Source organism: Cervus canadensis, chromosome 26 (assembly GCF_019320065.1).
Source record: "Cervus canadensis isolate Bull #8, Minnesota chromosome 26, ASM1932006v1, whole genome shotgun sequence".
In the NCBI taxonomy this organism is placed as follows: domain Eukaryota; kingdom Metazoa; phylum Chordata; class Mammalia; order Artiodactyla; family Cervidae; genus Cervus; species Cervus canadensis.
Genome location: NC_057411.1, coordinates 4,921,819 through 4,940,376, shown reverse-complemented (window position 1 = coordinate 4,940,376; position 18,558 = coordinate 4,921,819). Strand labels below are relative to the sequence as shown.

Below are 18,558 nucleotides of genomic sequence, written 5' to 3'. Positions count from 1 at the left end.
GCCCCTCGGAAGGGAGCCTGTCTCTCTGAGGTCCACCAGCCACTGATGCGGGGCAACAGGTCAGAAAGGGTGGTGGAAAGGAAATGGGCCCATTCATCCTTGTGCCGGCAACAGAGCCACATCCCCGACAGGGAGAGACCAAGTCCCTCCCATAGGCCCGTCTCAGCACCACCGCGCTAGGCAGCACCAGGATGTCTGCCAGGCCAGACATACCCCGACAAGTCGCCTGTGCTTCCTGGACACCCTCTGGTTTTTTGGCTTAATGGACAGTTTGTGCTTGGCGGCACTGTTATCCAGTCGAGCGATGGCCAGGGGGATGGCATCCAGGTTGACACTTTCGATGGTGCCGGCAGAAGAAAGGTGCCTCTTGGGCCGGGATGGTTTAGCTGGAGCAACCTACAGTGGAGATTGAAAAGATGCAGTCAGTCCAGCTGAGAGAAGAGCCTGCAGGGAATCCAGCGTGTCAGCCCTTGTCAGAGTCTGCTCCTGGCCCAGCCTGGCCCAGGAGATGCTGCCAGGCGCGGGGGGCTCATGGGCACAGTGAAGTGAGCACTGCGTTTAGAACCAAAAGACACTCAGCGTGTGTTTCACCAGTGATATCCGTATTAACTGGTAAAGGCCATTTAATCTCTCAGGGACTAATTTTCCTGCTGTGAGTGACATGTGGGTTAGATTAGATCGGGGGTCAGTAAGACAGAGGCAGCGGTCCTGTCTGGGTAAAGTCTTGCTGGTACATGGCAACACCATTGCCCGTGGCTGCTTTTGTACTACAAAGGAAGAGCAGAACAAAGGGGAGTCTGTTAGTGGCAACCTTACGGCCATGAGGCCTAAAATAAGCAGTAGTTTGCTAAGCCCTGGACAAGCTCATCTCTATGCTAAGAACACTGTAACTCTAAGCGCCTTCCATTGCCACAGACGTGTACACACTTCAGCTCTTACTTTAGCCCCTTTGGAACAGGGAACGTATCTTTGTTTTCACCTTTGTATCAGTCCTCTTTTATGCCCAAGTAGCAAATCTCACTTGTTAAGTGGTCAATAAATATTTATTGAAAGAAGGAACAATAACTTCTCCACCTAGGGCATAAGATTTGTTATTGGCAAAAATGCTTTAGCACAATCGCAGAGTCACAGAACACTGATGCATTGAAAGCGAAAAGGAGGAGGCCCCAGGTGAAGGGCAGTTCTTCAAAGGATGAACTGCAGAACCGCTTGCAGCTCTATAACACGGGTATGGTCACTTAACAACCACAACCTGAGACCAATTGTAAACATTTAAGTAGGTCAGAGAGACCCAGGCTCAGAGGCCAGGCTGAGTCGAAACCAGGCCGGTAACTTCAGAGAATTCACAGGCAGGCAGGGAGGCCAGGGCTCCGGCCACACCAGGCGGCAGGGGGCGCGCACAGCCCCACGTTTCTCCTCCGCAGCATCCGTGGAGGCCAGAGTTCACCCGTGTGGCTGTGTGCTGCTAAGTGCCAAACCGGTGGGTTTAGCCAATGGCTTTGCTTTTTGCAATTACCCTCCATATTTATGCACAAAGATAAAAGACGCAGCTAGCTCCAAGAGCAAAGTAAATGCTCGGTAAATAATAATTTATGACAAGAAACATGGAAGGAAGGAAAAATAATTCCAGTCATTGGTCTCCTAAGACTTTATTTATTTATGGTTATCTTTATGATAGGTGTCAAATTCTAAACCTGTGTTGAAGAGACAGGAATTAAACATTTATTTCCATCCCCTAATGAATGCATGAGTAAAGGGAGGTAGAGCCAAATGTGATAGACGGAAGACACAGATGAAGCATTTGAAGCTGAGATTTAAATGCAGTGTTTCAAGTCTAGTTATTCAGGCTGGGCCTCTGCATCTGGGTGGGGGGACTGTCTTGAGCCACCCCCTGACCTGGGGACACTCCCCTGTTGATCACGTGATCGCCACAGGGCTCCTCAGGCTCCCTTAGGCAATGTCGCAGGTTTCAGTGGAATGCAGAAAAGTTAAAAACTAGAAATACACATAAATGAAGAAATGCTATCATCTTTTCTGGGCATCTTTGAATAGAAGAGGGGCTTCCCAGGTGGCTCAATGGTAAAGAATCGCCTGCCACTGCAGGAGACATAGATTCCATCCCCTAGAGGAGGAAATGGCAACCCCCTCCAGCATTCTTCCCTAGGAAATCTCATGGACAGAGGAGCCTGGCGGACTATAGCCCATAGGCTCACAAAAGAGTTGGACACGACTTAGCGACTAAACAACAACAAATAGAAGGATATTCTTTTCCTGACAGACTCTTCACCTTCAGGTATTCTTGAATGTCTTTTTCAATGACTTACCAACGTCTTGAAGTATTAATGCACGATGCTCTTAGGAAAACTACTGACACCCGAGACTCCAAACAGACTTGGCGAGAGTGTGGCGGTTTTTCAGAGCAGGGTTCAAGTCCAGCCATTGCATTGCCATGGAAACAGATGCCAACATCTACCACCGGTTGCATTTTGAAGGGATTTAAAGTAATGGATGAAGGCAGCATTTATGAATGGAAAAATGAGGCAGCAGCTCACCCAACAAAAAGAAAAACAGAAGTTAAAGTAAGGAAGTTACACACACAAGTTCAAATCACATTACCTTCTCTTCCATCTCACTTCTGGCTCCGGGCCGATTCAGAGGACTTGGAGAACTTGGCGTCTCACTGGACTGGAACGGCAGAGAGAGTGCTCAAGTCACACGGGGGCACTTGAAGTCCTGGGCAAACACAACGGGCGTCTGTGCGGAGGGCCACCCCCCTCTGAGCAGAGAACGCTGGCAGGTTCATGGTGTCCAGATTCCACCAGGGCTCTGGAGGCTCAGTATTCACTCCCCTCTCCCTCGAGTTCAACTCATTTCCCATCTGGGTGGGCTCCAACCTCAGTCCCTGATGTGCTTCCCCACTGCTGAGAGAATCGGGGACTGCCCTGTCGCCAGCGAGGCAGAACTCTGACCCCACAGCTTTCAGCCTGGCTGGCTGCCTTCCACCCCCTTCAACTGCCAGACCTCTTCTCCATGAGAAAAAAAGGGGGTCCTTCCAGGGGCACACACAGGCCTGTGCTGAGGAGGTGGGTGGCCAGAGGAGGCGAGAAAACTTTGGAGGAAGGGCGGGAGGGAGAGAGGAAAAGAGAGAAAGAAGAGGAGGAAAAAGCCTAATGATTCCCATCCCAGTCGCCTTGCAGGTCCTGGGTACACACATATCATGTCACACGTGCCAGCTAAACCTTGCCTCCTATCACCTATGTTTACAAAAGGGTCTCATTGCCCCTTCCGGAGCCAGAACATCAGCTTGCCCTACCTCAGTCCATTTTCTGCACCACACTTAGAAGCATCTTTAGAAACATAAATCAGATTGTATCACTGCCCTGCTGAAAATTACTCAGAGGGGAACTTCCCTGGCAGTCCAGTGGTTAAGACTCCACACTTTCAATGTGGGGGCATGTGGGTTCAACCCCTGGTCAGGCAACTAAGGTCCTACACGCCACAAGGCACAGTCAAAAGGTAAAATAAGATACTAAGATAAAAATAATAAAAAATAAATTCAAAAATTTCTCAGCAGTTTCCTATCACTTCCCAAACAACTCACCCGTTCTCTCGTGGTCTAAATGACCCAGCATCTAGCCTGTGATCCACAGCCACCCTTCACCCTCAGGCACATGGGCCTGCTTTCTGTGCCTCCTGCAGGACAAACAGTTCCATCTCGGGGTGTCTGTACTTGTTCTTCCCTGTTCCAAGAGCACCCTCCACCCCTACCAGGCCTGATCAGGGCCATCTGACCTCCTTACCTAAAGAAGCAAACCCCTCTCCAACCACATTGCTCACTTTTGTATCACCGTTTCATTTTCTAGGCAGCATTTTTATTAGTCTGAAATTATGATATCTATTTGTTGAGCTGTTTGTTGTGTGACGCTCCTCTCATCAGAATGTAAATTGCACCAAGGCAGTCCTGTGTTTACACTGTGATCCCTCAGCTGGGGGAGCACCTACTGAACGAACGACCCACCTTGTCCCCCAGACCACTGGGCCCTGTGCTTATCAGGTCTGCAGTGACAGGGAAGATCTGGTCCATAGGAATCCCTCAATCAAGGCTGATGGCTGATGTTGCGGGCCAGCCCTCAAGAGACTGGAGACGAGGATTGTTGGACCAGCCAAGAGAGAGGGGCCCTGTGCCTGCTTCACCTACCACCCACAGGTGTGGGTGCCGGGAGTCATCGGGGCCGGGCCCAGGCAGAGACAGACTACAAAGGAGATTGTCATCTTTCATCCCTCTCCTTCTTTTGTGCTACAACTTGCAGAGCACTTATCTTTCTTACTATTATGATAATGCATTAGCTGATAACTAGTATGACTTCTTCCAGGGGCATTTTAGTAACCCCCAACATCATTTCAGGCACCGTGGTAGGCACAGCACAGAGAAGGCTTTCTTGTAAGCATGGGAAGACTCGGAGCCTCAGCTAAGAGCGTCTATCTCCCTACCGGTAGGACTGTTTCTCCTTTTCCCATAAGAGGCCCGAAGGCACTCCTGCTGCTGCTAAAGGGACTCTTATTTCAGGATCTGCTCAGAGTGTTTCTTTCAAAGTGTCCAAAGAATGGATTTCTCTGGGGGTACAGTGCATAGCAATCTGCCCACCAATACAGGCGACATGGGTTTGATCCCTGCTCTGGGAAGATCCCATATGCTGTGGGCTAAGCCCGCACACCCCCAACTACTGAGTCCGAGCCTCAGAGCCCACGATCCACAGCTCCTGAGCCTGCGTGCTGCAGCTACGGAAGGCTGCATGCCTACAGCCCGAGCTACACAATGGGAGAAGCCGCCACACTGCAACCAAGGGTAGCCCACGCTCCCACGGCTAGAGAAAGCCCCGGCACAGCGACAAAGACCCAGCACAACCATAACTGAATTAAAAACAATAAGAAGAGGCAAAACTTAGACAGGATAGTGCTGGGTCAGCGTGACTTTCCACACCAAGTAAACTTCAAGCTGGTCTGTTTGATATATTCTATGCCTGTGCAGCACCTACTTCATTCTTTCCTCATTTCAAGTCAGTCCAGTTCCACAAGTAATTATTCAGTGCTCCTAAGGAAGCAGTGATGGTATCCTGGGGAGACAGATGTGTAAGATCCAGCCTGTCCTCAAGGAGCCCAACAGTTTGGAGACGGAGAGAAGACAGGTATACGGCCACAGATGTGGAGTGCAGACATTTGAAACACTCAGGATGCCCAGTGACGGCAGGGAGGACAGTGCAGCTCGGGGGTGGGGGCAGCCCGAGTCTCCGAGAGTAAGTGGAAGACCCTGGGAAGAGGGGGTGCAACGGGCACGTCTCCCTTGCCCCCCCCTCTTCCAAGCTGGCCCCCCTGCAGCTCAAGGCACTTGTGCCGGAGGTGCGGGGCGACTCCCCACCCTGCAGACCCCGGGGTTTCTGACGCCCCTGCCCACTGCCCAGCCTCCTCCCGGGCTTGTGAGCAATCGAGTCATTCCCCGGAGGAGCTTTACTTTGTTCTCGGTGTCTGAGAGAATGAGGTCTTGCTGAGTCGCGACTTCCACAGGACCGGTGAGGAACGGGTCCTCTTCGAAGCGAGCCTCGCCACTGTTTGCCTTCTTCATGGGAATGGCGTCGGGTGGCGGCTGTCCAAACCTGATGTTCTTGCCCAACTGTCGCTGGAGAGAAAGGAAAGAAAGACGTCCTGAAGCGGTGAAGCGGTCCACAGTAACCCCAGTCAGGTTCCCCAGCACAGCGAGCAGGCGCTGAGGCACATGCTCCACACGCCTGGTTTCTAGACTAGCCACCAAGCCAGGAACCCCAGACGCAGTCCTGTAATACCTCAGTCTCCTTCCCAGTGTTTCTTTTTCTTTCCCACCTTTGAGCCATCAGCCTTTTCATCCAGCCATCTCTTTCATGGAGATGCCAACATTTCCAAGAGGGGTAGAGAGATCATATTTCTGATCAAAAAAGTTGGGTATGACAGAAATTTTTTTGATTTTTGTCAAAAAAATCAAAAGTCTTTCAAAGGCACAAAAGTACTTGAAAGGTACAAAAATTATATAGAAAATAGTTTCATGAGCTGCAAGAACCACTGCGGGAAATCAAGACTGTTGTGGTTGCACAAAGGAAGGCACCCTCCAGCCCCTTTTGGACATATTCCCCTTGAATATTTATTTCATCTACCTTCCTCACCAGCCCCTAACTTAAACATCCGGTTTGGGTTACAGTGGGTACCATGGCCAAGGGGAAGAAGGCGCCAGGCCAATAGTCTTTCCATGATTGATGCTAAATAACACGGAAAAGATGAAAGCAATCTTGTCCTGCCACTAGGATGTCCTCTTTGCCTTGCTGCAGCTACCCACTGTGACCCACAGGCCAGAAGGGACACAGTGCGTCAGAGAAGGAGGCTGGAGTAAGGGCCAGAGAGAGACCTATCGCTGGTGGGAGGGAGCTGAATGGATGGTGGGAGGAGGGTAAAGGGCAGAAATTAGGAAGAAAAATAGTATTTAGAATTAAAGAAAAGCTGGATTAAAGCGGGAATTATTTTCCCTGAAGAAAAATATATACACACAATAGTTTTTAATAAGAGGCAAAATATTTAATGGGCTTGATACATTAGATATAAAATATTTAATATGCACAGAAAATGAGTGACATTGAGGAAGGAAAAGAGGTAAGCTGTGGTCATCTGAAAGAAGACTGTAATGAATTGAATATATTGTAGAAATTACTGCCTTTATCTACAGCGGGCATTCTCAAGCTCGGCACAACTGACATTTGAGGCCAGATAATTCTTTGTTGTGGGGAGCTCTCCTGCACATCACGGGGTGTTTAGCATCACCTCTGGACACCAGACAACAGTAGCAACACCTGTTCATTTCCGTCTGGACAACCAAAAACTGCCTCCAGGTGTTGTCCAATGTCCCCTGGTGGGGAAGATCGCCTCGGGCTGAGAATTACTGCTCTAGACCTAGGTCTTTTATGATTCAAAAGAAAAAAAAAAACAAAAAAACAGACTACATTATCTGATCTTTATCTTTAATGTGGCTAATATTTAATCCCACAAAGCTGCAAAAATCCTTAGCAATCACATTACTGAACCCCTCGTTTTACAAAAAAAGTCAAGGTCCAGTGACTGGCCCAAGCTTATGGAATGAATGAGTGGTACCAAAGGGACCTGAATCCACGTCTTCTAAAACATATTCAGTGCTGTTTTCATGGTGCTCCACTGGTTCTCATAAATTTACACTGCGCTTCCCTCTTACTGGGACAGAAAGAGAGGATCCAGCATTTTTACCACCTTACCGAAGGTGGCCTCCCTTGAGGAAAATGCCCATTCTCTCTTTGAACTCAAGAGTATCAAGTCCACCTTCACCCAGCTCCCCCTCAGCTTTACGTGGCGGACGGTGAGATTTCAGAGACATGAAAGAGACGAGCCCCAGGTCCCCTCCCCGCACCCCGGGCACCCCAGCATGCCAAGTCAGGAGCACAGAGACAAGGACTCGGATTTGATCTGCTGTATCTCAGCCTGAACCCGGCGCCCCCTGACACCACGGGGAGGGAACACACATCAGAAGCCCAAGTTCAGCCAGTGAAGTACAGCTTGAACAGCCTAAAGGGGTTTCAGGGAGGAGAAGGCTGCAAAAGGGTGTCTTCTACAATGAGTTTAGCAGGAAGCGGCAGTTAGTGTCTACTCTAAGCAGATCAATAAGCAGGCACAGTTAGAACAGCCGATGGTGTTAGACAAGAGGACACGGTGTAACAAAGCCACAGGCCCTGTGGCACTCTTGGTGCCCTGTGGGAGATGGATGGGGGCCTCGGCAGGAGTGGCAGGAAGAGCTCCTGTGTCCTAGTCACAGTCTGGGCAGGGCTTCCCTCTGGGACTCCCAGCCCAGCCTTTGGTTGACCAGTTATCTGGTCATCTGGTCACCTGGTTATCTCTTCTCTATGTATGCTGGTAAAGAGCTAAAAACTTTTTTCCAATCACCCTAGAATGAGACCTCCTGTGTCAGGGTCTGCCATCTACCAATGTTCTTGAATATCTAAGATGAGGCTATTTCTTCTACTCAGAATGGAAAGAGTAATTCTTTAATGAGTTCCCAAGGGGAACTAAGCTTAATACATCAACGCTCTTTTGTTAGGATTTTGGCCACCATCACAAAAAGAATGAATGTGCTGATTTTTTTGTTTTTGTTAGAGCCCTTCTTATGACACTGATGTCAAGTTCACATTGCTTATATTGAAATAAACTCCGAAGATGCGATGTTTATCATGGCTACCAGACAAAAATGAAAGAGAAAATGGGGGAAATACATCAGCTGCAATAAGAACAGGTGAAATAAGGTGTGTGGGACAAAGCTGGGGAAATGGAGAGCATGACGTTAACAAACAAAGTTGAGAGTTAAAGAGGGAAATTGAGAGGAGGGTGAAGGGGGCAGACGGGAGGCCCAGGGAGGAGAAGCTGCAGCCCTGGTGGCAGGGACAAAGCCGAAGGGGGCGGGATGGGGGAGACTGGGAGGGAGAGGCAGGGAGGGAAGGAGAATGCGTGTGTATCTGGGGGCTGGTTTATGTCGCGGGTATGTTCATCCTGGCAAAAGAAACACAATGCTGTTGCCTTTGAGAATGACAATGAGCATCTCCGTAAAGCAGCTGATTTAAAATTCCTCCGGAGAAAACAAATTCAGGCTGCTGGTTAGGGAGCTTGGGAAGAGGGCGAGGGAAGGAGGAGGGGAGGACCCAGGTCGTGCAAACAATGACGGCCACCATCCAGGGACAGGAAGGCAGCCTCTCCGTCCAGACAAAGGACTGTCCTCGCAGACGCACCCTGCCGTGGCCACAGGCCAGGGCAGGGCTGCAGGGCCACGGCCATGGTGACCGAGCCTCAGGCTCTCAAGGCCCAGGCTCTTGCACTTGATCTGTGGTTCCTGCTCCAAATGTTCCCCTCAACTGACTCAGAGGGGACGGGGCTGCTGGACACTTCATCTGATTTATTGACAACTAAAAGATGACTGCCGAGACCTATCTGCCATCTCAGATGTCGTATGAAGTGAACAGGGATAAACATGGCTTTTTGGTGACTTTTCTTCCGCCCACTACTCAGGCATTGTCATGGGAAGAACTGTGATACAAGCAGTCACTCAAAACCAGCCCATTAAGATGAGCTTGCCCATAAGCTTTCAGGGGAATAAACTATTACCACTCCTTCCATCTATACACAGATGTATTTTAATAGATATGTATATTTTTACATACCCATGGATTCTTTATATGCACTGAGATAATAACCAGAGGGGAGAGTGGAACCTCTGTGCCTAAACTGAGTCCATGTTACGTGTGGCAATGAATGGGCTCACTGTTAGACTGGAATGTGAGCTAAAGGGGAGATATTTTATTCATTCAAATTTGGCCATTTGGCTGTAAAATGGAATGCTGGAGAATGATATTATAGGAATGCACATCTATATTTATGAGGCTCTTTTCCTATGGTGTAGAAATTCCAAGCACATCATATTCTGTAGTTCTCAACACTGCCAATTTAGATTTCCCCAGATTTTTCATAGCCATCCTTCATACTACGGCTATAAGAACAAGGCAGAGAGAAAATAAAATCACTGTCTTCTCGAGAGAACTCCAGATACTCCCATAGTTAAAATGAATTTAAGAGAATAAGCAAAATCAAACGCACACAGATTTAAAGACATCTGCTCTGTGCAGAAGTGGTGAAGAGCAGGTATTTATTCTTTGTGTCCTTGACAGCTGCACGAGGTGCTCAAATCCTCAAAAGTAAGACACTTTGGCATTTTAAAATGAAATCCAGCCCGGCAGGAGATAGCAGCTACTGAAGACGGACATTCTCCCTCCTGAGCTAAACAGTCTGTGGACTAATAGACTAAGCATTTTCTGACAAAGCTCTGGTATTATTCTAAACATCACTTGTGGGCTTGGACTGTGATATTCCTGATTCCTATCATCAGTAGGTGCATACATACTTCACAGCCTGGTTTGCTCTGAAATAAACAGGCACCTCCCTGATATGTGCTCTGGGAACATCAAGGTCATTGTAGTCCAATGCGTTGCAGTGCAAAGCTTACAAAGCCACTCCATGCTCTAGCAGATGAACAGTGATTTTCTATAAATGGCAGATTTTAAGAACTGGAAGGGCTCTTCAGATCATCCATTACACGCATCCTCTTGTTTTTCAGATGACGAATATGAGGGTCAGAGAGCTTTAATGATTTGCCCTGAGACCACAAAGCCAGGTGATGGCAGAGGCCTGTCAGGCATTTTTTATTTCACGTACTGGCCATAGGACAACTGACTGGTATGTATAGGGTCCTCAAAAAGGACACCACTGTCGTTTCTGTCCCTTATGACTATCCTGTATATTAAAATTTGTTCTATGCACATGCATTATCTTTATACTCAGGGGGAAAAAAGGTAATTTTTCTTTTAAAGGTTCAATTGCTTGCTACAGAAATTTTGGCAGGTGGTAGATTCACATTGTTCAGGAAAGAGTAGGCTTATTTATGCTGTATTCAGTCACTCTGTACTCAGCAGACGGATACTAACCATCACTGGTACAACCTAGGACAGTTCTGGCTGAGGTGACTATATGTGGACACTAGGGGGCAACCTTTCCAAATGCAGTCATTACAGGCGCAGCTCTGGTTTCCATGGGCTGGGAAGTTTCTTGAGCCAGAAAAAAAACAAACACATTTTTGGTTTTTTTTTTTTTTTTTAAATAGCATTCCAGTAGAAATCTCATTTCAAAAGAATGTCTTAATAATGGTGGCAAATTAGCTTGCTAGGACATTTAGTGTCAAATAGGTGTTATCCACTACTTCTCTCTTTTTAAAATAAACATACACACATACACAAAGACAATTCCAGACATAAAAAACATACATGCGTCTGACATAAATAAACACCCTCATTCCATGCTGGAGTCTACGAGGGGGTGGTCTTTTATGCTGCTTACTAAGCATCAATACCAGCATAACGTTTTTATGGAAAAATGCAAAGCATTCATGCAAGTTAATAAGTTAACTACTATTTCTACGACTTACCAGGAACATACTGCTTAGTCGACTGAAAAATAAAGCAGAGTCTTTTGGGGGTGACACAGTGATATCTTATGGCACTCCAAAAATCACATTTGCTATGATAAGGGTCCCCATTTCCCTCCTTGAAAAGCAAAAGTCTCTTATTACATTGTTTCAAAACATAGCATTAGAGCTGTAAGGAAGCTTGTGCATATCCATGCAGCAGAAGCAAAATTAAGGCAGACCTCGTGTGAGTAGATGTGGTCCAGAGGAGAGCATTCAATTAGACAGCTATTCTGTTTCCCTCACATTTCTCCTCCAGCATTAACAGAACCGCTGCTTCAGAGAAATTGTCTTACATTTTATTAACTATGAAATCAGATTCTTTAAACTTCTGCCTTACATCATTAATACAAACAACAGGCATTCACATTTCTACTGAGTTTCTATATTTTCAATACTGCAGAATTATCTATTTTTTACAACTCCAAATCCACTTAGTGGAGTGATGCTGATACGTGCTGTGGTATTACAAAGATGCTACCATTTAAGACAACAGACTATTCCCTAATTTTTAAAGAACTCCTTGAAAGCCCTTGGGAAATACAGTTGGTTTGTAGACTGAGATCTGCAGGTCACTCCCCTCAGAAAGGGGCTATCAGGAGGGTTCATTACTTGTTAGGAATAATATTCCAGGAGCCAGAAACTTCAAGAAGGAAAGGTAAGAAGGAGGGGGGGGGTCAAGGTTTTCTTCGGCCATCACTGCCCTTTCCTCTTCTCCAGCTGAAGAGAAGTGACTGAGGCTAACTTTCCTTTCTGAGTCCATAAAACGTGTTGCTGCACGGCCAGCAAGAACCAAGAATGGGAGCTAGTCAAGATGTGCTGGAATTTGAAGGAAGGGCCTAGGTTAGTTCTGAGGGCAGGACTATGGCCTTGGGCAGCACGGGGGTAGGTATAAACATCTAGGCAAGTCTGGGTGTGGTTCCAGGGTGTTGGCTATTTCCCAGCTGCCATATGCTATATTTAGCTGAGTACCTGTGGAATATATAACCAAACACAGGTCACAAAATACATAGCTTAATATTCAGTAGAAAGAAGAATATTTCAAGCAAGTAGAAAATTCTGAGTGCCATGCTTCATCATGTCAATAGCTACTCAAGCCAGCTGTCTCCTTTATTATTTTTTTGCTTGGTTCATTCATTCATTTGTTCCTTCACTGTTGCAGACTTAGAAAGAGATGGAAAGCAGCACACCAGAGTCCCCTGTACAGTCTGGATTGCCTCCAAGCAGCCCAAGCTCAGAGAAGTGCTTGCTTAGGCACTTCTGCTGGGTGATTGAGTTCTACTGAGCACTCAGGCAAACCTAGGTTGTCGGATCCCAGGGGTCTTCGCTCCCCTCGCTCTTCCTGGATTTCCCATTATTTCAATCTCAATTCAGTGATTAAAGGAGTTACCCCCTATCAGTTTTAGGGAGGAAGACTGCCCACCTCTGCAGCGCAAATAGGAGGGAAGCGGAAGAGCTTTGCAGCGTCCCTCTGGGACAGGGCGGCTCGGGGGAGCCAGGGCCAGAAACACAGCAGAACTGTGGCCCTTCATGGCCAAGCGCAGAGCCTCGGAGACGGTGCCTGCTGAGCGTGCCTGCAGCCGACAGCCAGCCTGTGCTCAGGGGTCACGGCCGACACTCGGGGTAAGGACTGCTCTCCTCCCACCCAAGTTCTGCAGCTTCTCTAGGGCACCTGTCCTCATTAAGTCCAGTTAAAAATGAGGGAGCAACTTGACAGAAAAGGAGAGGGGGTGTTCTGAAGGTGGGTACCACTTGACAATGAACCTCTCATGGGTGCACAGAAGCTTCCAGAGAACTAAGCCAGGTTTCAGAAAGCAAACATTCTCACCGGGAGTGACCCCTGGACTTCCCAATCCATGACTCAAGGCCAAGCCAGGGACCTTCCCCACTTCCCTCCGTGGCCATCCCCCTCCCCCTTCCTATGCCTCTGACCTTCAAGCTGTCTTACCTGAAGAGTTTTGACTTTGCCCAGGATGTTGTCCTGTGACATTGCTTGAACTGTCTGCTCACTTTCTGCTCCCCCATCAGGGATAAAAATACTGTCATGGGAAAATGCCCGGGTTCCCATAGAATAGTTGAAGGACCTGGAATGCAAATCATGTGCTTCATTTTATTAGGATGATAAGACGTCTTTTGGCAATTCCATCTCCTGTTCCTCCTGATTCAGGGGACTCCACCCACATCCCCAGTCTCACTCAGAAAGTGCTTCCAGCCCGCTGTCCTCTTCTGGGGGGTCAGCCAAGTAGCCGGGCAGACGGAAGTGTCCCTTGGGAATAAGAGGGCATGTCTCCTACACAGCCTGTTTTAGAGCCGCTCACTGGGAGAACTCAGCGTGCTTGCTACCTGTTTGTGGAGGACCCGGGACAGAAAGCACTGCAAAAACTTAGCTGCAGGAGCCTTTCTCCTGATGAGCTGTCAAGTCTTGTCGAGCAGTCCTTTTTAAGTAACATGAAGATCTCGACGTATGAAGCAAGAATTTCTCTCTCTCAGATTGTAATCCATTGGGAAGAAAAATACATACATCTAAAACAAAGACTTGGTGAGGACTGGAACTGCTGATGGACACTATCGGAATAAAGAGTCTCTCTGTGGAGACTCCTCAGGAATTCAGAGGGGTGGGGGCACATGTGCTAAGGAGACTCTAAATGGGCGTCATGCATCGGGCAGCGTATCAGTGGTAGGTTCCTAACAATAAGAACGCTTCAGTTGAAAGGCTGGACTTCGTAGGAATTCTAGACTTCTACCCTGACTGTGAGGTATAGGTTGGGTGAGCTGCAGGAAGAGGGGGCAGCAGATGCCAACGTTCCTCACTTGATGTGGGAAATTAAGCTATTTCTGGGAAGGAATACGCAGGGACAGAATCACACACTCTCTGTAAGGCAAGACAGGCACACGTCCACGATGCCAGGCACACGGGCAGCTATCCCAGGGCTGAGAGCTCGACTTCTCCCTCTCCCCTCCCCCACAGAAAGGGGTCCCATCGGGAGGTTTTATCAGTGATCAAGAGCAGAAAATAAGAGCCAGTACTGGGGGAAAGGGCTCTCTGGCTGGTACCTCTGAGCTGAATTACAGAAATGCAGCAGGCAGGGTCCCAACCAAGTTTCTTGGGAAGACTGAGTACCAAATTATATCATCAAATTGGCCACATTACCAGCAGCATGGTAGCAAAGCATATGAAGTTTAGAGACAAAAGACTTGGACATAAGCCTCCTGGCTGTGTGATAATAAAAACAGTAATAACCACCAATTGCGACTTTGATGAAAACACTGTGTTGAAAGCTTTACTTTAGTGATCTCATCACCAACTGATTGTTGCAAATAAAACTCAAGGGGTAAAAAAAAACAAAAAACTCAAGGGGTAAACAGCCTTATAGGGTAGTGCTAGCGATAAAGAACCGGCCTGGCAAAGCAGGAGACACAAGAGACACAGGTTCAATCCCTGGGTCGGAAGATCCCCTGGAGGAGGAAATGGCAACCCACTCCAGTATTCTTGCCTGGAGAATCCCATGGACGGAGGAGCCTGTCCATGGCTACAGTCCATGGGGTCACAAACAGTTGGACATGACTGAAGTGACTTAGTACACAGCAGGCAAAGTCACCTAAATAGAAGCTGTAGCATGAGAAACAGGATTCAGAACAGCTGAACACAACCCCAGGCCAGGCAGCTGACGCGTTTAAAGTGGCAGAAGGGCTCTCGTATTCCTTCCCATGAGTGAGACGGAGTCTGGGTGGAGCAGTGGGAGAGGAATACAGGATGCCAGTGTCATGGGGGCTGGAATACGGGAAGGCTGGAGACGCCAAACTGCTGGAATAACGGGTGAGCCTTCAGCCACACAGCACAGGTCACTGAGGAGGAGCAACCCACTTTATGAAATACGAGGCATTGTTTCAGCATATGAATATCAGAGGCAATTAAATGCGTCATTATGTCCTCGTTCCTCAGAAACTTTGTGACCTGTGCCACCAAATGAACTTCCAAACTCACCCAACGATGCTAGGAATTAAAATTTCATTCCAAGTTATGGAATCAAACCTTTTCATATCCTGTCTGAACTTTTTTTTATCAGATTCCCTGGCTAGGATTCAGATGAAAGAAGAGGTAACAAACTTCATTTTCTACACAGTGTTTTTACAAATGGCTTATGTACACACATAGGCTCTCAGATACTCTTATAAACACATATATGCACAAGCCCACTTTAGATGCTTAATAAACGTTTACTAATGTCTCACAGTTGTATGCATATAATAGGTTGACACTGGAAGGCCAAGTTCTCTTCCAGTTTCCAAGTCAATCTTCTGGCTGAATCATGACATTTTCTTTAAAGATTTATTTATTTATTTATTATTTTTCTTAGTTCTACCAGTTTATTGCTACCAACCCATCTCCCTCCACCCTTGTGCACACACGCTCAGTCATGTAATCCCATGGACTTCGGCCCGCCAGACTCCTCTGTCCATGGATTTTTCCAGGCAAGAATACTGGAGTGGGTTGCCATTTCCTTCTCCAAGATTTTTTTTTTTTTAATGTGGACCATTTTTAAAGTCTTTATTGAATTTGTTGCAATATTGCTTCTGTTTAATGTTTTGGTTTTTTGGCCTTGAGGCACGTGGGATCTTAGCCCCTGACCAGGGATGAACATGCACTCCCTACATTGGAAGGCAAGTCAACCACTGGGCAGCCAGGGAAGTCCTTGAATCATGAAGTTCTCAAATTCTTTTTTTCCAGGAAAACTAAGAACCGACAGTTTCCTGCTTTTCTGTGTGTGTCCCAAATGTTCCTTGCTGCTAGCCAGGATTTAAGGTCCCCACATTCTCCGCTTCTAGATTATCTTACTGAAAAATAGAGAAAATGAACAGTACTAGGAGTAGCAGTAATAATTATAAACGAGTGTAATCAAAGTGGTGATATTAACACTGGCTAAATTTTATTGGGCACTTGCTATGTCCCCTCCATATGTGATAACTTCTTTAATATACCATCTCAATCCTTGTGATATACAGTATTTAAACCTTATGTGGTAGGAACTATTATTGAGCCCATTTACAGATGAGGAAACTGAGGCTTGAAGACAGTGAGCGACTCACCATAAATTAAATGACTGTACATGTGTGAACCTGTTTCTGGCCTGTGTTCTCCTGGTCTACTTGTCTGTTTTTGTAGCAACAGTCCGACGCTGTCTTAGTTACTGTAGCTTTTTCCTTCCCCCCGAAGTTATTTACTTTTTATTTTTGGTTGCTCTGGGTCTTCACGGCTGCGTGTGGGCTTTCTCTAGTTGTGGCGAGCGGACGCTCCTCTTCATCGCAGTGCGCAGGCTTCTCACTTCAGGGGCTTCTCCCAAGGGCTCCCGGGCACGTGGGTTTCAGTAGCTGTGGCACAAAAAGGGCTTAGCTGCTCGACGGCATCTGGGATCTTCCCGGACCAGGGGTCGAACCTGTGTCTCCTGCACCGGCAGGCAGATGCTTACCCACTGCACCACCAGGGTTTTATGAGTCTTGATATCTAGCAGTTCATGTTCTCCAGGTTTGATTTTTTTCCCAGGTGCCTATACTTATCTCTGCATTTCTACATAAACTTACATAAACACACACACACACACATGCACACCCTCTTAACACTCCTAGGATTGCTTCTCTGATGGCACTAGACCTGTAAATAAACTTTGAGGATAACTAATATCCTTACAATAGTCATTCTTTTCATCCACGAACACTGGCTATCCCTTCATTTATTTAGATCCTCTTTACTTTCTCTCAATAAAGTTTTGTAGTTTTCTGTATAGAGGTCTTCTATATATTTTCATAGATTTAGTCCTACATATTGGATGTTTCTGAATCTACTGTAAATGGTATAGGTTAAAATGTTTATTTTTCTAATTGTTTATTGGCAGAGTATTAATGTATCACTTGGTTATTGATTATTGACATCATAATTAGGCTTAACTAAATTTATTAATCATAATAATGTGATTGTTGATTCTTTTGGATTTTCTATGTATACAGTCATTTTATCTGTGACAAAAGACAGCTTTATTTGTTCATTTTCTTTCTTTCTCCTTTTTTGGTCGCTCATTCTCTGACTGGAGATTAAACCTGGGCCCCTTTCTGTGGAAGTAGAGAGTCCACCACTGGGAATTACCAGGGAATTACCCTATTCGTTCATTTTTTTCAGTCTCCCGCTCCCTTCCTTCCTTCCATACTGCAATAAGCTACGATCTTCATAGGAACTTAAACAGAAGGGGTGATGGTAAACTTTGTCATGTTCCCAAGCTGACCAAAAAAGCGTTCAATATATATATATATTTTTTTTTTGCGTTCAATATTTTTCCATAAATTATGATGTTAGGTAGGCTTCTCAGAAGACGCCAGTGGTAAACAACCCACGTGCCAGTGCAGGAGACACAAGAGACGTGGGTTTGATCCCTGGATTGGGAAGACCCCTTGGAGGAGGGCATGGCAACCCACTCCAGCGTTCTTGCCGGGAGAATCGCCATGGACAGAGGAGCTGGTATGCTATGGTCCTTTGGGTAGCAAGGAGTCAGATATGACTGAAGCGATTTAGCTGTAGAATTTCTGTTTCTTTGAAAAAACAGGCAATCTGTCTCTTACAACTGATTTTAAGATTTTCCTTTGTCTTTGGTTTTCTGTTACTGTCTGTTGTGGCTAGTTGTGAATGTCTTCTGATTTATCTAGCTCAGGGTACATAATACTCCTTAAACCCATGGCTTGGAGTCTTTCATCAGTTTGGGAAAATTCTCAGCCATTATTTCTTCGAATACTGCTTCTGCCCCATTTTTCCCTATCCTCCTCTGATTCTGCAGTGTTAGACCTTTACAATATAAGTCATGTCTTTCATGTTCTTTTCTGTATTCATCACTCTTTTTAATCAATATGATTCAGTCTGGATTTTTCTACTGACCTAACTTTCAGCTCATTAATGTTCCCTTTAGCGGTGTCCAGTCTGCTGTGAAAACTACCTACTGAGTTCTTACTATCAGTAGCATTTTTCGGACCCAGAATTTCCATTTGATTCTTTTTAATAGATTCCAGTTGTCTCATGAAATTATCCATCTTGTCAACTATTTTATTGACTATGGTAATTACAATTATTTGAAAAGCTCTGTCTGAAAAGGCAATATTTTAGTCCCTTTGGGTTTTTTTTTTGTTGTTGTTGCACAGTATGCAAGATCTTAGTTCCCAGACCAGGAATCAAACCTGGGCCCTCTGAGGTAGAAGCAGTGTCCTCACCACTGGACCACCAAAAAAGTCCCTTTTTAAGAAAAAATATTTATTTTTATTTATTTGGCTTGGGTCTATTTCTAGTATCTTGTTTTCCTCATAGTCTGTTTCTTAAATGCCTGGTAATTTTTTTATTGAATTCAACACATATGCATGAAAAATTGTAAAGGCTGGGTTCTCTCCTTCCAGAGAGGATTTGCAGGTTCCTCTAGCAA

The 18,558-nt window shown here is 46.3% G+C and overlaps 1 protein-coding gene across 5 annotated transcripts in view; it reads right to left on the bottom strand.

Moving 5' to 3' along the window:
• CRACD (capping protein inhibiting regulator of actin dynamics) overlaps positions 1–18,558 on the bottom strand; it is a 292,820-nt gene that overhangs the window by 18,247 nt on the left and 256,015 nt on the right. For 3 of the 5 annotated variants that reach the window (XM_043447891.1, XM_043447893.1, XM_043447892.1), the window contains 4 exons: positions 13,053–13,188; positions 5,510–5,674; positions 2,617–2,685; positions 214–396 (listed from right to left, as the gene is read on the bottom strand). In XM_043447891.1, coding sequence (XP_043303826.1) covers positions 214–396; positions 2,617–2,685; positions 5,510–5,674; positions 13,053–13,172 — 537 coding nt within the window. In that variant the 5' untranslated portion in view covers positions 13,173–13,188. Of the gene's footprint in view, positions 1–213; positions 397–2,616; positions 2,686–5,509; positions 5,675–11,065; positions 11,086–13,052; positions 13,189–18,558 lie in introns of those variants that run through there. The other 2 variants (XM_043447896.1, XM_043447895.1) reach the window with 2 other exon arrangements.